Source organism: Panthera tigris, chromosome D1 (genome assembly GCF_018350195.1).
Source record: "Panthera tigris isolate Pti1 chromosome D1, P.tigris_Pti1_mat1.1, whole genome shotgun sequence".
In the NCBI taxonomy this organism is placed as follows: Eukaryota; Metazoa; Chordata; class Mammalia; order Carnivora; family Felidae; genus Panthera; species Panthera tigris.
This window is the reverse complement of record NC_056669.1, coordinates 60,574,334-60,596,119: the sequence shown is the minus strand read 5'-3', so window position 1 is coordinate 60,596,119 and position 21,786 is coordinate 60,574,334. Positions and strand designations below refer to the sequence as shown.

Sequence of the window (21,786 nt, the reverse complement as noted above, 5' to 3'; positions counted from 1 at the left end):
AAATGACTTTGTGAAGACTATGCAGAAGACAGGTGAGTCTGTAATGCTCCATCAGAAAGGCCAGTAATGCCTTGCAGCTCCTGGGGCTTGGTTCTGTGACAGCACTAGAAAAAACAGGACTGTCTGAGAAATGAGTAACTATACTTGAGAAAGTGAGACATCGGCTAGAAAATTACATTTCAGGATGACATTGAGAAGGCTGCTGGACTAGATAAATTCTAAGATCCATTTTGCCTGTAACACCAGATATTTTAGCAAAAGCTAATCTGGCCTTATGACTGAATCGAATTGTGAATTCAAGGAGTGGCATTGAGTTTTATTGTACATGGATGTTACAAAGTTGGGTTTTTCTGCTTTGTTTTGAACAAATTTGTGAAATTCATGACTTGATTGAGAATAAGGGCTTTGTGTTGGGTTGCATAGTTTTGCCTAGTGTTACTAAGTTTTTTTCACTCTAAATTATAACCTGAATGCTTTCTAATGTGATATTTTGGGGTCTTCCAGTTTTGTTTTCCATTTGTTGCCAGATTTGATTGTGATGATCTTGCCAGAAAACTTTTGCCCTAAAAAGGAGGATTGCTTCCACAAAAGACAGAGAGCAGCAGTACTATGGGACCAGCCAATAAATCTCAAACATCTCCAGACACCTTCTTGCTGATGGGCATCCCAGGACTAGAGCACCTGCATATCTGGATTGGGATTCCCTTCTGCTCTATGTACATGGTGGCTGTGGTGGGGAATGTGACCATCCTGGCCGTGGTGAGGGCAGAGCGGAGTCTCCATGAGCCTATGTTCCTCTTTCTGTGCATGCTCTCTGTCACTGACCTGGTCCTCTCCACATCTACACTGCCTCGCATGCTCTGTCTCTTCTGGCTTGGAGCGCGTGACATTGCCTTTGATGCTTGCCTGGCTCAAATGTTCTTCATCCATAGCTTTACTGCTATGGAATCAGGTTTTTTCCTGGCCATGGCCTTTGACCGTTACGTGGCCATTTGTCATCCGCTGCACCATACCACGATTCTCACCCATGCTCGCATTGCCAAAATGGGAGCTTCTGTGGTACTCCGGGGAGTGGCCTTCTTTTCCCCACATCCTATCCTGCTCAGGCAGCTGCCCTACTGCAGAACACGAGTCATTACCCACACCTACTGTGAGTTCATGGCCGTGGTGAAGCTGGCGTGTGTGGACACAGGAGCTACCAAACGTTACAGCCTCAGTGTAGCCTCTGTCATTGGTTCCTGCGATGGCTTTTTCATTGCTGTCTCTTATGCCCTAATCCTCCGTGCAGTCTTTCGCCTTCCATCACAGGAAGCAAGTTTTAAAGCTCTAGGAACCTGTGGCTCTCATGTCTGTGTCATCCTTGTTTTCTACTCCACAGCTGTCTTTACCTTCCTCACTCACCGCTTTGGCCACAATGTGGCCCCCCAAATTCATATCTTTATTGCCAATATGTACCTTCTGGTACCACCTTTCCTTAACCCCATTGTTTATGGTATTAGAACCAAAAAAATTCGAGACCATGTCCTTAGTTCTCTAAAGGTAAAAGTCACTTGATTATCCTGGAATTGTTTGCAGAGATGGTATCATAATCAGAAGGGAAGTAGGGAAATAATTGATCCCATTTTCATAAATGACATGGAATTTTCTCCCACTGAAATCAGACACAGAGAAGAGTGACCACACATAATAGAAATTCCACAATTGTAGTGAAACTAGAGGGCATGAGACATTTTGTGCACACATGGATTTTAAGGAGCTTCCTTAAAGCTTTTTTAATTGGAAAGCAGTCCCCTTCTGCTCCTTGGTGCTACTGATCTGTGTTGTAACTGGGGGTGGTAGTTTATTTTGAAGTAGGCGTGATTTAAAAAAAAAGTGAAGAAGCCCATGAGAACCTCAAAAATTCCATGTAAAGTATTTGCAATTGAAAATTTAATGATCACTATCAATATTCTACAGAAGAGGCAATATAATAGGATTGATGTCTTTTTAATACAGGACATAGTAATTGTGTATTTTAGTCACAAGAATGGACACACACAAGACAAGTTGTCAAGCAGAAATGTGGAAAAGTTCAATAGTGCAATAATCAAGCCCACAGAATTTTTAAACATATTGCTCATAGAATATTCTGTCTCCACAAAGCATAACTTGTGCCTCTTATTGGTTTGTTATCTAAACTAAGATTGGGTCTCTTAAAGATATTCTCTTTACCTTCTCACAAATTATCCTGAAACCAGAAACAACTTTATGCTTGATGGTATGTATCTACTTGGGAATTTGCCCAGAGCTTAGGCCCAAGCCCACTGAACTAGATACAGATATTACATGTGCTTGCTCAAGGAGGTATCTATCATTATAAATAACTCAATTAATACATTTTTAGTGATTATGCTCCTGGTGATAATTAAAAATAAAATTATTAAAAAAGATATAAGTATTTTACTGGTAAAAGTCTGAATATTTTCTCTTTAAAAAATATGATTTCTTCACTTCCTGGCTTGTACAAAATGGAAATTACTCCAGAGTCACTCAATAAACACATGCTGAATTTCCTTGAATTGATGTTCTCTTTTGTGGTTTTCTAAAGTTCTCTTTTGTGGTTTGTAAAGTATTATTTGTATCTTCTTTCTTCTGTTTAGTATAGGAGCTTCTTAGAAGTAAATATCTGGGCCGCTTCTCTGTATTCCTTTTCCTTAGACTCTGTTGCAATGTTGTTCAAGCTTTTATAATTTTAAATTTGGGATATTTCAACAGTTGCCACTGATATGTTCAAAGCATTAGCTTTTAATTACTATGTCTAATACATCCTTTACATTGAGATCATAGTTATCCTCATAAAAATTTAGAAAACAAACAGAATTGGGGCACCTGGGTGGCTCAGTCGGTTGAGCGTCCGACTTCAGCTCAGGTCACGATCTCGCGGTCCGTGATTTCGAGCCCAGCGTCGGGCTCTGTGCTGACAGCTCAGAGCCTGGAGCCTGTTTTGGATTCTGTGTCTCCCTCTCTCTCTGCCCCTCCGCTATTCACGCTCTGTCTCTCTCTGTCTCAAAAATAAATAAACATTAAAAAAAATAAAAAAAAAAAGAAAACAAACAGAATTGATATGTCAGACCCATGTAAGCACCAGAATAGCAAAGCAAAACTTAATGAAATTCTTTTCTGCTCCTTCTCTTCTCATTCTTATATATCATTTGAACTGGTCCTGTTCATAAAGTCCCCCGCCTTCATTCAAACAATACGTCTCTCCATATCTTCATGTTTTGCTTAGAATGTTTCTCTCCTACCTATTGTCTTTGTCACCTGGGAAGAACTTAATTATCCTTCAAGATCCAGCTCTTGTTTAAACTCCCCCACCTTATCAGAAAGATTACGTTTCTTTCCTCAAGTCAAATTAACTAAAAATTCCCCCCACCTCTATTGTAAAAAATGCCATGATATATTTTAGTTAAATTCTTAATATGCCTTTTGCCAATTAAACTCTTGGTATGGTTTGGGGTTAAGTGCACTGGCTCTAGAAGCAGAGTGCTGAGTTCATTATTCATCTCTGTCACTTTCTATCTGTGTGCTCACAGGCAAGTTGTCCAAACTTTCTGGACCTTGTTGTCAAAATTAATAAAATGAGGATTGTAAGATTTCTTGCCCCGTAGAATTTTAAGGATTAAATGAATGAAAGCATATAAAACACTTAACATAGTTAACATCGTGGATTATCATAACAAGTATAATTTTGTGTATTTATTATATGTCAGATTTGCAAGACATAGGTGTGCATTTATATGTATATATGTGTGTGGGTAAATGTATACATTGATATGTATACATGCAATTTAAATTATATAATTATCACCATAATCACTAGATTATTAGTCTTGATTTTACATATGAGTAATTTAGACTCAGAGAGATTAAATAATTTGCTCATAGTCACATATTGACTAAGTGGTATAGTCTGGATTTAAACAAAAATGACAGTAATTAATCCCACTTTAAAATCCATTTACTTTTATTTTATTTTTTTTTAATTTTATTTTAAATTCCAGCACAGTTAACACACAATGTTATATCTGTTTCAGGTGTACAATATAGTGATTCAGTAATTCTATAGATTACCCAGTGATCATCATGACATGTGTCCTCTTTAATCCCATCACCTATTTAACCCATCCTTCCACCCATCTCCCCTCTGGTAACCATCAGTTTGTTCTCTATAGTTAAGAGTCTTGTTTCTTGGTTTTCTTCTCCTTTTTTTTCCCCTTGTTTGTTGTTTCTTAAATTCCACATATGAGTGAAATCATATGGTATTTGCCTTTTTATGACTGACTTATTTCACTTGGCATCATATTCTCTAGCTCCATCCATGTCATTGCAAATGGCAAGATTCATTCCTTTTTATGGCTGAGTAATATTCCATTGTGTATATATACCTCATCTTCTTTATCCATTCATCAGTTGGTAGATATTTGGGCTCTTTCCATCATTTGGCTATTGTAAATAATGCTTCTATAAACATAGGGGTGTGTATATCCTTTTGAATTAGTGTTTTTGTATTTTTTGAAATCCCATTTACTTTTTATCTATAATGCCTCCAAGTGTCCTGTGAACCTATGTGTTCAGTGAATGATTCTGAAGGAATGAATAAAGCAATAAGATGTTTGAATTCACATTTCCTGTATTTTAGAACTCCCGATCATGTGATAGTTGTAATTAAGGGACCTGCATTAAAGCCATAAGGATATCTTTCAATGATCTTTTTTTGTAAGATAATGGAGAGTAATGACAATGACAGTAGAGACAGATCTCTCCCAGTCTAAAGAGAAAAGACGTCTTAAGGAAACGTAAACTCTGAGACTATTACCATTATGTTGGATGTTTCGTGAAGACAAATTATTAAGTCTGGACCTTCTTGCTATATTTTTGTTATTTGGAGTACCATGAACCATGGAATTTAATTATAATATATCCCCTGACAAGTATCAGCATTGCTTACATGTTAGGTTTGGAAATAAAAACTAAGGAGTTATACTCACAGATTATATACCAATGGATGGCAAATAAGAAATGTCCAACAATAACAAACACAAAACTAAATCTAAATCTTCAAAGATTCTGAATTGAATTCTAGTTAAAGGAAGGAAGATATACAACTTATTCATATATTCATGCATCAAAAAATGATGGAGTGGCTAAAATGGGCCAGATTGTGCTAGGTTCTGAGGAGAGGTGAGCAAAACACAAGTCCATGTCTCAGGGACTTTACATTCTGGGGAAATGTAATGTGAAATAATTAAATGATGCTCAAATGCATAATTATACTGGATACTAAGGGCTGTCAAGTAGAAACAAAGATTTCTGTAAGTGCACATAACATGGGGTTTTGCTCTAGTCTAAGGGAGTCAAGGAAAGCTTCCTTAAAAATGATATTTGAGGGGCGCCTAGGTGGCTCAGTTGGTTGGGCTTCCGACTTTGGCTCAGGTCATGATCTCCAAGTCCGTGGGTTCGAGCCCCGCATCAGACTCTGTGCTGACAGCTCAGAGCCTGGAGCCTGCTTTGGATTCTGTGTCTCCCTCTCTCTGCCCCGCCCCTGCTCGCACTCTCTCTCACTTGCTCTCTTTCGCTTTCTCTCTCTCAAAAATAAACATTAAAAAGAAAATTAAAAAAAAAAAAAAACATATTTGAATGCCAAGTGGGAGTTAAGCAGCTGAGAAAAGAAAGATCATGAAATGGGACTGGTGATGTTACAGGGAAAGAGAACACGATATGTGAACATGTGTGGGTGGATCTTTAAATAGGAAGTGGCACCATATGTTTGAAAACTTGGAGAGAGTTCATTTTGTGGGCTGAAGGACAGAGAGTGAAGTGAAGAGTGGATGTCTGGGGCTGAGGATTCTCAGTTTTATCCTAAAAATGAGAGGAAGACTCTGAACATTTTATGCACAGGAGTGACATCATGTTTGTGTTTTTAAAAGATCATTGTGGGGCATGTGGATAGCTTAGTCCATTAAGCATCCAACTTCGACTCAGGTAATGATCTCATGGTTTGTGAGTTCCACCCCACATGGGGATTTCTGCTGTCAACACAGAGCCCATTTCAGATCCTCTGTCCCCTTCTCTCTCTCTTGCACATGCACACTCTCTCTCTTTCTCTCCCCCTCTCAAAAATAAGGAAACATACAGGGAAAATAAAAAGACCATTGTGACTACAGTGAGGAAAATGTTTCACGACAAAGAATGGAAGAAAGGAATGCAAAAGTCCTCTTAGAACATTATAAAAGTTTTTGAGGACAATATGATAATAATTTGATCCAAGTTGGTAGCAATCATGATAGAAAGAATTAAATTTATTTGAGTACCCTGAGTATACTTTAGGCTAGGAGAAAATGGCTTAATGAAGACTTTGACAAGCTCACAGGTTGCAGGACTTTTGGTTACCCTTCAGGTGTTATTATAGGCCTAGAGTCTAGAGTGGAGACCTGTGGGGGCAGGGGCAGAGTGTGTGCATTTATTCATATGTAAACATTGGAAGACCTGCAATTCACCAGGTACTGGGGAAATAACCATGAACAAACAAGATCCAGTCACTATCATTAGGATCTTTATATTTGACCACCAGCAAAACAGTTAACAGATTTTCCCTCTCTTTACCATTTACTCTCAGATTGAGCTTCTGACTTCTGCCAAAGGTCTTTCTGAAACTCAGTCTCTCCTAAACCCAGTATTGTGCTTTTAAAAAATTTTTTTTATAGAGCTCCTCTCTTGTTCCTACTTTAATCTCACTCCTTTATGTTTCTTTTTATATATCTTACTTACCTAACAAGGGCCTTATTTAGTCACTTAAGATGTATTTCAGTGGATACATTTTTTGAAGCGTAACTAACATATAGTTATATTAGTTTCTGGTGTAGAGTATAATGATTCAGAAATTCTGGGAGCGCCTGGGTGGCTCAGTCTGTTAAGCGTCCGACTTCCACTCAGGTCATGATCTCACAATTAGTGGGTTTGAGCCCCAAATCAGGCTCTCTGCTATAAGCAAAGAACCCACTTTGGATCTTCTGCCCTCCTCTGTCCCTACCCCTCCCCTGCTTGGGCTCTCTCTCTCTCAAAATTAATAAATAAACTTAAAAAAATTCTGTACACTTCTCAGGGCTCATCAAGGTAAGTGTGCTCTTAATCCCCCCCTTTTTTCCAAATTTTGTGGATTTTAATTGCATCTAGGAAATCAAGACTCCTAATTTTAGTTTAAGTTTTGCTTATAGAGGCCCCAAAGTCACTGGAAATGAAAATGATTTCAACTATTGGTTTGGAAGCAAGCTGTAGCAATTTTAAAATGCTTATAGCTTCACACACATCTGCCTTCTGTTACTCCAGGTGTGCTTTAATTTCCATCCTAAATGATTCTCCAGCCCTTACTCTTTCTCTCTAGGGTTTCTAAACCTTATGAACAGTTAGATTTACAGTGCTCCTTAATATCTGCTCTTATTCGTACGTGGTATCCTTAGTGATTGGCTCTAGGATTTGTTTTCCAGGATATCCAGGCTAAATAAGGCACTTTGCCAACAGAGAGGCCAGTAGGGATCCCCAAGGACCAGAACAAACAGCATAAATCTGCCTTTTATTCTGGTCATCAGCAGATCTTCCCCATACCTTCAGTAAATGAATGCTTTGCTGCTCCCAGTCCCACTGTGACTAGACTCACAACCATCTACAGGTACTACTTACTCTAGGAAAAGAGAGGAAAAGGAGGGAAAAGAGTAGAAAATCCTGGGATGCAAGGTCATGGAGGGAAAAAGAGATTCTCTTTTAATCCACCTACTACCATCACCAGCCCTTGTAAGACCATGGTTGGAATCTACAATCTTTAGGATACCCAGTGACACTCTTTAGAAAATAAGTATATTTCTAATTTTTATGTCTAAATTGGTGGTGTCTTTACTTATGATTAGTGTTGATATAGTTGTTCCTGGCAACTGTTCGTGATTGCTCAGACAGAACTTCACCATGTTGTTAAAACTCTATAATGTCCTAATGTCCCCATCACATGGAGAAATTTTATCTACATTATTCCTCATGGTTCATAATTCAATTTCTACCTGAAAAGTCCAATTGATAGTGAGTTTCTGGTGTCACAGGACTGTCTTTTCTATTTGAATTTGTGATAGGATCATTTCCCCTATTGGACTAAAATGCACCTTTTAAAATTTTTTAACATCCTTTATTTGGCCGGATACCTATTTCTGGTGACACTATTTTTTTTTTTTTTTTTTTTTTGCTCTTTAGTATTTGAGGATAAAGTTATTTAGGGCCATCAAATATTCCTTTTTATGGTATCAATTAAAGAGTATTCATTATCCTCGTTACAGTTCTTTCCAAGAAACAACCAAAAGAACATTACTTTCTCCATATCTCACTTAAAATTTGTACTTATAGAAAAAGAAGAAAATTTGCATTTATAGAATATCAAAACATTCGGAAAATTATGCCAGGATCATTGCATGTTTTATACAATATTGAAATTTAATCATGGATTTAATCCTCACTTCAAGCTTTGAAAGGTAAGCCTCATCCCAATTTTGAGATGAGGAAATGAGGCTTTGTCTTAAACAGCTTGATCAAGTCACTTAAGTGGCAGGACTGAGATTGTATCCCAGACATGTGTTTTCTCAAAGGCTTTGCTATTTTAACTATCCCAAGTTACCTTCGAGGAGGTCTGACTATCCTGTGGCTATCGTGTGCTTTTTGGCAAATGCAGTTGACACATGAAATACTTAGATCTCAATTTATGATGTATAAACATTACAGTAGTATGTTAGCAGATATGCCACTCTTATTGGGGGCTCTTCAAAATTTAAAATTTATACCTGAGACTGCTTCTCCCTTCTTCAGTGAGAGTAGCCTAGGATTATCTCCCTCCACACCTTAAGTAACTGAAGCTTTTGATCATTAGTTTATACAGTATAATTATGATTATCACCATAAGCTACTGGAATACCCAGCATTTTAGGTGCAAATGATGCTGTGATTTCAAAATGTCCCTTGTTTCTTTCTCCCTAGGAATCAGACTGTTAGGAGTTCAGATTAGGGATGTCCTCTTGCAACAAGTCCATTCCTCAACCCTTGACATTTGTCCTGGCTGGAATTCCTGGCTTGGAATCTTCCTATGGCTGGTTCTCTGTGCCTTTTTTCTTGGTATTTGTCATTACAATGATTGGGAATGCCGCCATCTTATGCATCATCTGGGTGGAGAAGAGTCTTCATGAGCCTGTGTTTCTCCTCCTGGCCATGCTGTCTGTTGTTGACCTGTCCCTGGTCAGTGTCACTGTGCCCCGCATGCTAGGGATCTTCTGGATGAATGCCAAAGACATCAGCTTTAATGCCTGCCTCGCACAGATGTTTTTCATCCCTTCATTTTATGTCATGGAGTCTGGGATCCTCCTAGCCATGGCTTTTGACAGATTTGTGGCTATCTGGTACCCTCTCAGATATACGACCATCCTTGCTAACAACATACTTGTGAAGATGGCCCTGGCTGTCCTGACAAGGGCAGTGGCAGTGCTGACTCCAGCACCCATCCTGGCAAAAAGACTGGAAAGCTTCCAAACCCACATCATCTCTTACTCCTACTGTGCCTACATGGCTGTGGTACAGATAGCCTGTGGGGACATCTCCAACCACATTGTCTATGGCCTCATGGTTATTGTAACATCTGTGGGATTTGATTTGCTTTTTATCATTCTGTCCTATGGGCTGATCCTTCATGCTGTCTTTCGGATCCCCTCTTGGGAGGCAGGGGGCAAAGCTCTCAGTACATGTGGCTCCCATCTTTGTGTCATAGCTCTCTTTTATTCTCCTGTTGTCTTCTCTGTCCTGGCCCAGATTTTAGGCTACCATATGGCTCCCTATATCCAGATTATCATTGACAACCTCTACTTCCTAGTGCCTCCCATGGCCAACCCCTTGATTTATGGAGCCCGGACTAAGCAAATGCGGGAGCAGGTACTACGGATCCTCCGCTGTCATAGAAACTGAGGATGATATCTGAGGTGGACAGGATACCTGTGATATGGAGCTGGAAATCTTGTTAGGTTGAAGGTAGAGATAATGGCTGCCTGATTTCAGGCTTCCTGGGCAAAGGAATAGCAAAGGCAAGAGAAGGATTCGGTGAGTGTGGGCACATAATGGGGGGCATGTTCTCTCCATCAGAATGTAGTTTTTATGAAACTCTCATGACCAGAACCTTCCCCAAATGTTTATGTAAGTTATAAAGTAGGAGATATTTTGTTGTTAATTCTATTATTTAATCCCATCAGAGAACATAAATTGTAAGCTCATTTTTTTTCAAATGATGTAAAAAATGAATTTAGTCATACATTCTCATGATCTATGGGCAAAAATAATTATCCAAATTTTTTGTTGATTCCATGATTTTTCTTCCACACCTATGTTTTCAGATATTATACCAACATAAAATTATATATCATAAAAAACAATCCTAATGGGAATAAATATGTATAAATATCTATGATCATGTCTGAGTAATGAGCTCATTTTTGGTCTGAATGGTTTTAATGCAGAAGAGTCATCTTTAGAGAGTTACTATTGGTGTCTAAATATGGAACTTGGTAGGTTGGACTTGGTAGGTAAGTGGGTTGGACTTGGTAGGTAAGTATTTTACAAAGGCAGCGGGGGGGGGGGGGAAGGCCTTTAACAAAGTTATTTTTTCACTAGCTTCGTTTTCTCCCTTCCACCTACCTGACCTCATATACTTTCATATATTCAAGACACCCGAATTTGTATCTTAAATCATGAATTATGTCTGTGTTCCAGAAAAAAAAAAAAACACATTATAATAGCCTTGTGAACAACTCTTCATATATACCCTCAACTTAAATCTTCCCAAACTAAACTCTTAGTCTCCTTCCTAGCTTGATTGTCCCTCTGCCTTCCCCATTTTTTTCTTTTGACTTCAGTTAAATTAAAAAGCTTGAAATTACTTAGTTGTCTTTATTTCTTTTCCTTCATCCAACCAGTGACCAAGACATGCCTGCACATTTCCACTCTCTACTTCTCTACCTCATACTTTCATCAGTGTACTGCAGATTCTCCTAACCTTCCTCTACCAAATCTCTCTCTCCTATCCAAAGTTATTATTAGCACTGCAACACGTCTTTCCCAAGCAAATATCTCATTTTGTCCACTTAAATCTCCAGCAGCCTATGCCTCAAGACAAAGTCTAAACTCCCCAGCACTCAAGTTATTGCTTGACTTGATGCCCATCTGCCTTGCCAGGTGCTTTCTTTTCACTAAATCATAATTAGGCATCAATCCAGCTAAAGCTGACTGCTTTATTTGAAAAGAAACAACACATTTCTTGCTACTTTAGCTCATTCTTAATGCCATTTTGGAGGCATTTTCACTTGGTCTTTCTTACTCAAAATTCTTCCCATCTCACACTTCAATTTGTTTTCCTTAATGCCTGCCTTCAGATGATATCACTCAGTCATTTTCTGTATTGCCAGACACTAGGTTTCCTTGATCCGGCCTATACTTCAGATGCTGGTCTGCATGCCTTCCCATTACCCTTACACTGACATTTCTTTAAGGGCCATGCCCAGAAACTGAATTTTTCACTGCACATAAGCAGATTGTAATCCTCCTTGTCTTAGTTTTTCAGAAACAGTATTGAACGTCAACTCATAAAACATGGGATAACCTATACATGTAAATCATACCCATCTTCCTATCTCTAATGTTCACAATTTAGATATCCCTAGGTCTAACTGGAACAAAATTACACAGATGACATTTATGTCGCACAAATGTATACAAATATACATGCTTTTTGTTTCATATACATGCTTACAATCATCTTATTTGTCTATAAACATCTCTTTCTCTCAGTCTCTCTCTGAAACATGCTATCATATTCATATTTGTACACGTTCATACACCATACCTGAGAAACGCAAGCATTCACAAGCACATATATGTACACGTGTATCTGACGTACATATTAATTACGTCCATAAATATGCAAAACCACGATTAAACTCCTTGCAGTTTGCCTGAACAAGTTTTCAGAGACCTAACTTTGCTCAGATAAATTAACGACTCCTCTCCGAATGCCCCTACCACATGCTGTTTATCATTATCTGGGACTCATTTTATGCAATACTTTCTATGTAAGCCTTCTTTGACCTCCCCTCTCTTCTTTTTCTCTACTCTCTATTGGGTTCATTTTCAGTGGTCTCCAGTGTCACTCAGTCCTCCCTTAATTGTAACACATGATTACTTCATATGACAATTGCCTCTTTACATGATCTTTTTCTACACTAAAATTAAATATATAATATTATAGTGAAATCTCTTCGACTCCATTTCTGAATATTATTTAGGGCATGTTCTTTCACCTTCAGTGTACCATTGGTGTTCCCTCAAATATAATTCCCCTTCTCAATTGTTATAATTAATTTAGCTAGGCTATAAACAACTCCCAAATTAAGAGTTTGGGATTGTTTGGGCTCAATACTCCCATTTCATTTTCTTTCATGGTTGCATGGCAAAAAGGGTTGCGTGGGGCTAGAATCTTGTGAAGAGTCGGTGAGAATGGACATCCAATGTGGCTTCTTCATGGACAAGCCTGGTGCCATAGTGCTCCTCCCCCTAGTCTCTCTTTCCATAACATTAGCCTGGGTTTCTTACCTGGTGTTTCAGGGCTTCATGAGGTAAAGACCAGAAGCTGCTGGACCAGATATGGTCTATACCCAAGACTTAGACAGCATCACTTTTGTAGTATCTTATTGCTCAAAGCAGTCAAAGGATTTGACCAAATCAAGGGGTTGGAAAGTAGTCTCACTATTGATGATTAGATTGCAGAAAAACATTGAATTTAGAAAATACTGTTATAGCCATCTTTGACAGATCCAGTCTGGCATAGTTTCTTCTCTGTCTACAACAGTTCACATCCCTTTCATAGGCAGCATATACTTAACATCTCCTCTAAAATTCCAGGCCTCATCCTATTATGATATCTGTCCAGAATTTCATCATCTAAGTCATACCCAGATGTAGGTGAGGCTTCAAAGGTTTGGTTCCTTAGATATAGTTCTTTGAGTACAATTTCCTTTTTCTATGAATATCTATTAACTGAAGAGATAAGTCTTCTGCCTCTTACACTGCCAACATAGAATGTTAGTACAGCAATTAGAAAACTGTAAAAACATTCCCATTCCAAAAGAGGAAGAAAGATGGAGCATGGGAGTCGCTGGTCCCTAGCATGCTAAAATCTAAGGCACACATTCTCAGCTTCTTGATTAAGTTCTTACCCTGCTCCATGAGGATAATTCTGCTTCTTTGTGATTCTTGGCTTTACCTGCTGAGACCTAGACCCCGTACTCTGTATCATCACTCATTTTCTAAAAGAAGTGGACCACATTTTCATTTTATCTTCCTAAGCCTATAGTTTGGGGACTCCAGTGGTTCTTTTCATTTTGAGATGCCTGTGCTTTTCAATCTAACCAGGCAGTTCTTCTGACTAGTAAAGGATCTTGAAAATGCATACTTTTATCCAGAAGCTAGCTCATGCTTTAAGAGTATATAATGTCTAGAGAAAAAGTGAATGAGAAACAATTTTGTGTTCGAACTCAGAAATACCTGAGGCTTCTGTGGCTGTTATGAGTAGTGTTTGCAAGTTAAACACTTACTTCTTTAACTCATTTTTCTCTATACATATTTTATTACAAGTGGCATTGTCAACATTGTCTGGAAGTTTCCTTCATTTTTTATTTTCTACCTTAAAAAAAGTTCCACCATCCACAGATACCTTTATTCTCTGGTACACAATGACAAGTTTGTCATTCTATTTAATGCCTTCATTAACAGTCTTATTGGTATTCTTCAAGATTCTGTCTGTCCGCTCAAAGCCAGTGCTTCATATTCTAGGGATTTCTGTTATTGCAGAATCTAGTTGTTAACATCATTTTTCATATGTATGTATGTATGTGTGTGTGTGTTTTATTGCTTATTTATTTTTGAGGAGAGGAAGGGGCAGAGAGAGGGGAACAGAGAATCTGAAGTGGGCTCCATGCTGACAGCAGCAAACCTGACGTGGGGCTCGAACTCATGAACCGCAAGATCATGACCTGAGCCGAAGTCAGACACTCAACTGACTGAGCCACCCAGGCATCCCTTTATATTTTAACTGGTGATGTGTAATATAACACTGCAAAACTTAGTGGCTTTAAATGGTATTTTACGATTTTTTTTTTCTCTCAAGGTACTATTGATTGTCTGGACTCATCTGTATAGTTCTCACTTGGGAGTCTCTCAAGCAGTTGCAGATAATGTTTAAAACAGGAATCTAAGACTGGGTACTCAAGCCTTCTTCATTCATATGTTAGGCATTGCAGTCTACCTCCACACTGACTCCTGTTCCATCGGATTAGAATTAGGTGGGTTCTTACATGGTGGCATGAAAACAGAAAAGGTTGTGGTATTAGTTAAGGTCTCTACCAAGACCTGGCACAGATTGTTTTCTGTTGTATTCATGGCAGATGAAGGGCCCTAAACATATCAGGGTATAGGGAAGAGTCCATTCTTGACTGAGGAGTGGCAAGAGCACATAACAGAAAAGTGTGTGATGTGGAAGATACGGTTATTAGCCATTCTTGGAAGATAGAATTTGCCACACTCAACTTTTCTTTCACTTCCATCATAAATGATTTTTCAGTTTCTACCTCTTCTCAATGGCTCCATATTATGTTCCTAAACATTTCTATCATTGCTCACCAATGATGATTTTCCAGTGCTTCCCATATTAGGTCTCATACATATAATCAGTCTACTCTCGATTTTGTGAATTAGTTTTATTCTCTAGAGATTCCAAGGCAGCCAAGGTGTTTTGGATACAGAGATTTATAGGGATTCATGACAGCCAGGGCACACCAGCACACATCTATTCTTTTCCAAGACAACATGCCTAATTCTATACAATAGCAATTTTCTTCCCATGACTCAAAAAATTAGCTTCCCTTCTGATTCCTGCTCCATTGAGAAAAGACTCTCAATCAACTCTAGTTTCTATTCCAGGAAAAAAAAAAAAGTTGGATTGGGTACAGTTATGGAATGTAAAGTCATATGGAAAAAAGAAATACTCAAATATTCTCACTGATTAAATACACCAACAACCAGTTGTTAGTTCATATGCCTACCCACTGAAAATAATCATCATTCCTTACAGCTCTGACTCAACCCAACCAGTGGTACTTATAGCTGCTGTGATTTTCTTCTAATTCCATCTGCCGCATGAAGAATGTCGATCCATAGAAAGGATTGCTCAATTGCTATTTGAAAATCTCCTCTGATAGAGAGCTTCCTCCACATGCACACCTAATGGCACTATGTGGCATAATTTACATAATTCACACTATGGCATTGTGTTTCCCTCGAGTTCTTAGCAATAGTAAGCTCAAATTTACCTTTTTATCATCCACTCCTGAAATATATAAGATCTGGTGGCCACAAAAGAAATATGTTTTGTCTAGCGTATTCTTGCAATTGAAGTGACAGTTACCAGAGACTTCAAATTCTACTTTAATAAAGGTAAAAATTCAAAGTTCCTTAATAACATTAGTCACTTTCAATTCAATTACTCACAACAAATGTTTAGTTTGTAGATGACTTTCAAGGTTTTCCACCCCATAGGTAAGAAATAATATTTTTACTTTTTTAAAAAATGTATTTTAGAGAGAGACAGGGAGAATGTGAGCCAGGGAGAGGGGCAAAGGAAAAGAGAGAATCTTTCTCTAGTCAGTGTGGAGCCTGATGTGGGGCTTGATCCCATGACCCTGGGATCATGACCTGAGCCAAAATCAAGAGTGAGACACTCAACCAACTGAGCCACCTGGGTGCCCCTATACTTTTTTAGTACAGATTAAGTGCAAGATTAAATTTTGCCATTTAACTATCTTATCACAATTGCAAAATTTATATTATTTTTTTTTCATCAAATTGGGACATTAAAGCATAAACTTAAAACAACCATGTCCAAGGTCACCTCTAATAAACTCTGAATGTATCTCAGATATGTAGTACTTCAAAGCCTTTGATCTTTGGGTTATACCGGTTATACCAGCTTACCTTCCTACATGCCATTATCATTTAGCTGTGTTTTCCCTTGTACCAAATACAGCTAGCATTTAAAGCTCCTTGATCTGACTAATGTCATCAACCAAGAACAATACTGTATTAATCTTTAAACATCTGGGGCACATAAAGTTTGACTCAAGCAGTTTGAAATCAACAAGAGAGAAGAAACATTTTTTTTTCCAAAATATGACACCATTTTTGTTATTTTTAAAATGAAAACAGGGACTGTTGGTGGGAATGTAAATTGGTATAGTCACTATGGAAGACAGTATGGAGGTTCCTCAAAAAACTAAAAATAGAACTACCATATAATTCAGTAATCATACTTCAGGGTATATACCCAAGGGAAATGAAAATAGAATATCAAAGAAATATTTCTACTCCCATGTTTATTACAGCAATATTAACAATAGCCATGATACGGAGACAATCTAAGTGTCAATCAGTGGATGAATGGACAAACACACACACACACACACACACACACACACACAATGGAAGATCATTCAGCTATGAGAAAGAAGGACATCCTATTGTTTGTCACAACATGGCTGGACCTTGAGGGCATTATGTTAAGTGAAATAAATCAGAAAAATACAAATACTATATGATATCACTTACATGTGGAATCTATAAAGGCCAAACTCATAGAAACAGAGTAGAATGGTGGTTACCAGGGGCTGGGGATGGAGGAAGGGGAGATGTTGGTCAAAGAGTACAAATTTCCAGTTATAAGATAAGTTCTGGGCGTCTAATGCATATTATAGGGATTATAGCTAGCAATACTGTATTATATACTTGAAAGTTGTTGAGAGATAACATCTTAAATGTTCTTACAACAGAAAAGAAATGGTTATTATGTGACATGATGCTGGTGTTAGCTAACACTGAGGTGGTATCATTTTGCACTGTATGTGTTTTGAATCAACACATTGTACATCTTAAACCTGAACAGTGTTATATGTCAATTATATCTCCACAATGCTGGAAGAGAAATAAATGCAATGTAGAATTTAATTCTGCTGTGGTTATGAAGTAGGAGCTTGAGTCAGATTACACATAAGAATTTTCTCTCTAAATGATCTCACTTGGGCATTGGTACGTGAACATCTATTAACACATAATATGCTATGATTGTAAAGGCATAGACATTTATTGGAATTTTTATAGAATTTAACTTCAGGTTTTCCCTAAAATCAACTTCCATTAGAAGTCATACACTGTCCATGTATCAAATATTTCCTTTAGGATGTTTCAAATTTGTACTACTTTTTAAAATAGGTATTCTTATTTCCATTCAGAGCAAGAAGCTTCATATCAAGAGGACTAGAAAGGAAATATAAATTTTATTATAGTAAGATTTTCTTCAATATATTAAAATTTTATAGTGGAAGCAACAAAAAAATACACCGCCAGTGTTTCCTTACTCCGTCTATTTTTCCTTATCTCAGGTCGCTGTCATAACAATGACTTCCTTGCATTTTATATTAAATTTTTAATGCCTGTCTTCATTATTATTGTTAACAATTTTAATAATGATAATAACTATCTTTTAAGCGCCTTATCATTATGTGCTATGCTTAAAACACATTTTAAATTGTTATGTCCATACAATCGTCCTTTAAGGGAATTATTATTATCCCAATTATAAAGATGAGGGAAACTAGGTTTAGACAATTAAAATATTTTTAAATTTTCTCTTTATAACACACAACTATTAGATAGTAGAGTCAAAAGTCAGGCTTACATCTGTCTGATCAAGATATCCATGTTTTTAATATTTTTACAGTACTGTTTTCCTGGAGAGAATTTCTTGAGGGCAGGGACTGCATGAACATTATTTAGGCTCTTTCAGAGCCTTTCATACTATGTACACAATATAGATACTGAGTTTAAACAAAATGAATGAATTAATAAATGGATAAATAGATTAATAGCTTTCACACCTGTTTTGGGTTTTGATTCAGATAGTGGCAGGAGGATTGAAAGTTTCCTTCACTAGTATATTCCATATTTTTTTTTGAAGACAGCTAGTTTATCTTATTTGGAAATCTCACTCTTTTGGTCTACCTTTTGTATGTCTTTCTTTTAAAAGACTCTAGATGGGGGTGGGGGGATACCTGGGTGGCTTAGTTGGTTAAGCCTCTGACTTAGGCTCAGGTCATGATCTCATGGTTGGTGAGTTGGAGCCCTGCATCGGGCTTTGTGCTGACAACTCAGAGCCCAGAGCCTGCTTCAGATTCCATGTCTCCCCCTCTCTCTGCCCCTCCCCTGCTCACACTCTGTCTCTCTCTCTCTCTCTCTCTCTCTCTCTCTCAAAAATAAATAAACATTAAACAAAATTTTTTAAAGTAAAAAATGTAAAAGCCTCTAGATGGAATTCTAGTCCCACAAAATATATAAAAGAATCTTTCTTATTACAAAAATCACTTTAGGATAAGAATTTAATTCAATATGTCTCAATATTTCTTGTGAAGACACGCAAGATAATACCAAAAAAAAAAAATCATCCAGTGAGCCTTATCTTTTCTGCCTGGGAAACAAAGGATGCCCCCTCCTTCCCAGTAGAAAGGCTATATAACCAAATTCAGTTTTCCATTGGCTCAGGTAACGGGGAAAATCTCCACATATTGGAAAACTAGTGTTTCCATTTGTTCTTCTAAATAGTTCGTACTTCAGAATTTTTCCCATAAATATCTGACTGCTTGGTACCTGAGACCTATGTATTAATTCTCCTACAAATCTATTTCATGGGGATTCTTTCTCTGGAGTACATGACACATTTAGCATTGTTCCATACCTTGTCTAAGTCTGTGAAATCATGAAGGAACTTACTGTCTTCTGTTTACTTGTTTTTTTCATGTTTACCCAGAAAAACATTTTCTTACCTACATTATAAAAGACTGTCTGTCCATTTACCCTCAGCCTGCTCCGTATATTGCCTGTAGATAGTCTCTTCATTTCAGTGGATTCCCATGACTCCAAGACCTTTCTCTGACCTGGGGAGCATGCTCTGTCCATAAATAGTACATGTGAGAAGTGTTGGGAAGGTGATATTTTAGGAGTTACCATCTAACAAGAGATGGAGATTTCTAGATAAATATGCTGTTTCTAGCCCCTCATTGGTACAGTTTCAAGGTGTGACCCTTACCTTTTCCAGATACCCTCAACAGGAAAGAGCTCTGGTAATCCATAGCAGTAACCTGCTCAGTCATGCACACATGAATGGCTTACTTCCCTTCATTATCTTTCTTGCTCAGTCCCTTGCAAACTTTTTTCTTGAAGCAAGTCCCAAATATACTACATACACTAAAATTATTGCTTTGATTTGCTTTTGGGGAAACCCTTGATAGACACTCTTATGCCATACTCACCTGTTTATATACTGAGATCATCATAGGGTAAACTTTAATCTTCTATTCCTACTGTAAGACATAGTATAAGTCTTTAGCTCGACCATCAAGAGGAGGGAGACAAACCACTATGGTAAATAGAAAAAACAACTGAGTTAAGATTATTGGTGTCCATATGGTGATAATAATGGTAGTGTATATGCTCTCAAGCCACAGAGATGCTGGACAAGAAGGTCTGACATGAAAAGGTAACTAAAGGAGATATAGATAAACTTCAAAGTCTTTGGATTTTCTTCAGTAGCTTGTAAGCCCTTTGAGAAGTTTCATGCCCCTCATCAGAGAACTGCTCATGTTGATGGATTGCATCTCAAAAATGTTGGAAGTATCTCCTAATATCATTTAGGGAAAAAAAATAAGTTCATAGCGAGTTACCAGACTATACAGAGAATGAACTCCTTCCAAGGCCATCACAAGCTAGTCAATGGCAACTCTGAGAAGTTGAGTTGTTCATTTATCCAATAAAAGGACTATATTTGTACAACTAAATAAAACCATGTGTCAGACATTGATATATTAATACATAATTCCCTACTTCAGAATTCTGTGTATTATTGATCACTAACAAAGGCACAGATGAGCCTGCTTTTTCCTGAATCACTGCTCAAGGAGGTTAGATGCACACACACCCGCACATACATCTCCACATCTATATGAGTTATGATGATAGTGTTTTAAAAATGTGAAATCTTGGTTAATAACATTTTATCATTTTAAGTAAAATGCATTATTCAAATCTAACATTTGTCTTGACTTCCTATATGAGGTCTTCTCCAATTCTTTTTAAAATCTAAATTAGTTGCTTCTCACATGTGAAAGTAGATATTTTCTTATTCTTTTACCATGGCCTAAATAACATTAAATTATATTTGCTCAGTATTTTATATTGTAGCTATACTCTCATCTTTTGAAATCATGGAATCTGTCTTTGTCACTGTTACACATAAAGGATAAACTGCTTCTTGGTATTGCAGAAAGATACAATAGATGTGCAAATGAGGAAGGAAGAAAAAAACAAGAAAGATTGATAGAAGGAAGGAAGGTAAAAAGAAAAGATAAAGGAAGAAAGGAATAGAGAGATGGGGGAGATTATAGGAATTAATGAGATGCTTATATACTTGTTACTCAAGTTTATCTCACCTTCTGATTCCTTTTGTTTGGGGAATATAGATTATTTAGGGGAGATCCTTATAATGTGAAAGTCCCACCAACATAGACATAGTACAAGGAGTTTCCATCATAAATGGGTAAATATACATTTTTCCAGTGTCATTCTGTTCTTAGATCACTTCTGGGTGTCAGGCTTCAGAATACAAATCTGAGCAACCCGCATGCGGATCTCCTTGGTCTTCACACCATAGACAATGGGGTTAAGGGCTGGGGGCACAAGCAGATAGATGGTAGACAAGAGGATATGAACATAGGGTGATACATGTCCAAAACGGTGGCTGAAGAAGGAAAAAAAGGCAAGGATATAAAACTCCAGGAAGACAACAATATGGGCAGTACAAGTATTGAATGCTTTGCGTCGTGCCTCCTTCTGGGGAAGACGAAAAACAACCTGAAATATCAGAATGTAGGAGATGAAGACAAAGATCATGTCAAAACCTAGAATTGCAAAGGCCACAAAGAGCCCATATGATTTATTAATATGGACATCTTCTGCAGCCAACTTGACCACAGCCATGTGCTCACAGTAGGAATGGACAATGACCACAGATTGGAAAAGTTGCAGGCGTTTAAGCAGAATGGGTAAAATTCCAACAAGCACCGTTGCCCGGACTACTACCATCAGTACGATTTGAACTAGAAAGAGAGGTGTGAGGATGGATGTGTGCCTCAAAGGATCACAGATGGCAACATAGCGGTCAAAGGCCATGGCCAACAGGATACCAGATTCCATGCCCTGCAAGGCATGGATAAAGAAGAGCTGAGTGAGGCAAGCATCAAAAGCCATGGAGCACAAGCCAAACCAGAAGATGGCCAACATCTTGGGAGCAATGGCTACACAGAGACCTAGGTCAGTGGCTGCCAAAACTGCTAGGAAGATGTACATGGGTTGGTGAAGACTGCGTTCTGTAGGGATGATGATTAACAAGAAGATGTTCCCCAGCACAGCCACCAGGCACACTCCAAGGAAGGGAAATCCAATCCAAAACTGCACATGCTCTAGTCCAGGGATCCCAGTCAGGGTCACAGTCTTTGGGTTCAGATATGACATGTTGGTAGATCCCAT

At 37.9% G+C, this 21,786-nt stretch overlaps 3 protein-coding genes across 3 annotated transcripts; 2 read left to right on the top strand and 1 right to left on the bottom strand.

Annotated features, from left to right (window-relative positions):
* The first annotated feature begins 609 nt into the window (after positions 1–609).
* On the top strand, positions 610–1,554 carry LOC102970735 (olfactory receptor 52D1-like). Its single transcript, XM_007089341.1, has one exon. The coding sequence runs from the start codon at positions 610–612 to the stop codon at positions 1,552–1,554; it is 945 nt and encodes a 314-aa protein (XP_007089403.1).
* Positions 1,555–9,078: 7,524 nt separating this feature from the next.
* Positions 9,079–10,023, top strand: LOC102971034 (olfactory receptor 52D1-like). Its single transcript, XM_007089342.1, has one exon. It carries the CDS (start codon positions 9,079–9,081, stop codon positions 10,021–10,023), a length of 945 nt encoding a protein of 314 aa, XP_007089404.1.
* A 10,812-nt stretch (positions 10,024–20,835) lies between these two features.
* Positions 20,836–21,786, bottom strand: LOC102963501 (olfactory receptor 52A1-like). Its single transcript, XM_007089397.1, has one exon. It carries the CDS (start codon positions 21,784–21,786, stop codon positions 20,836–20,838), a length of 951 nt encoding a protein of 316 aa, XP_007089459.1.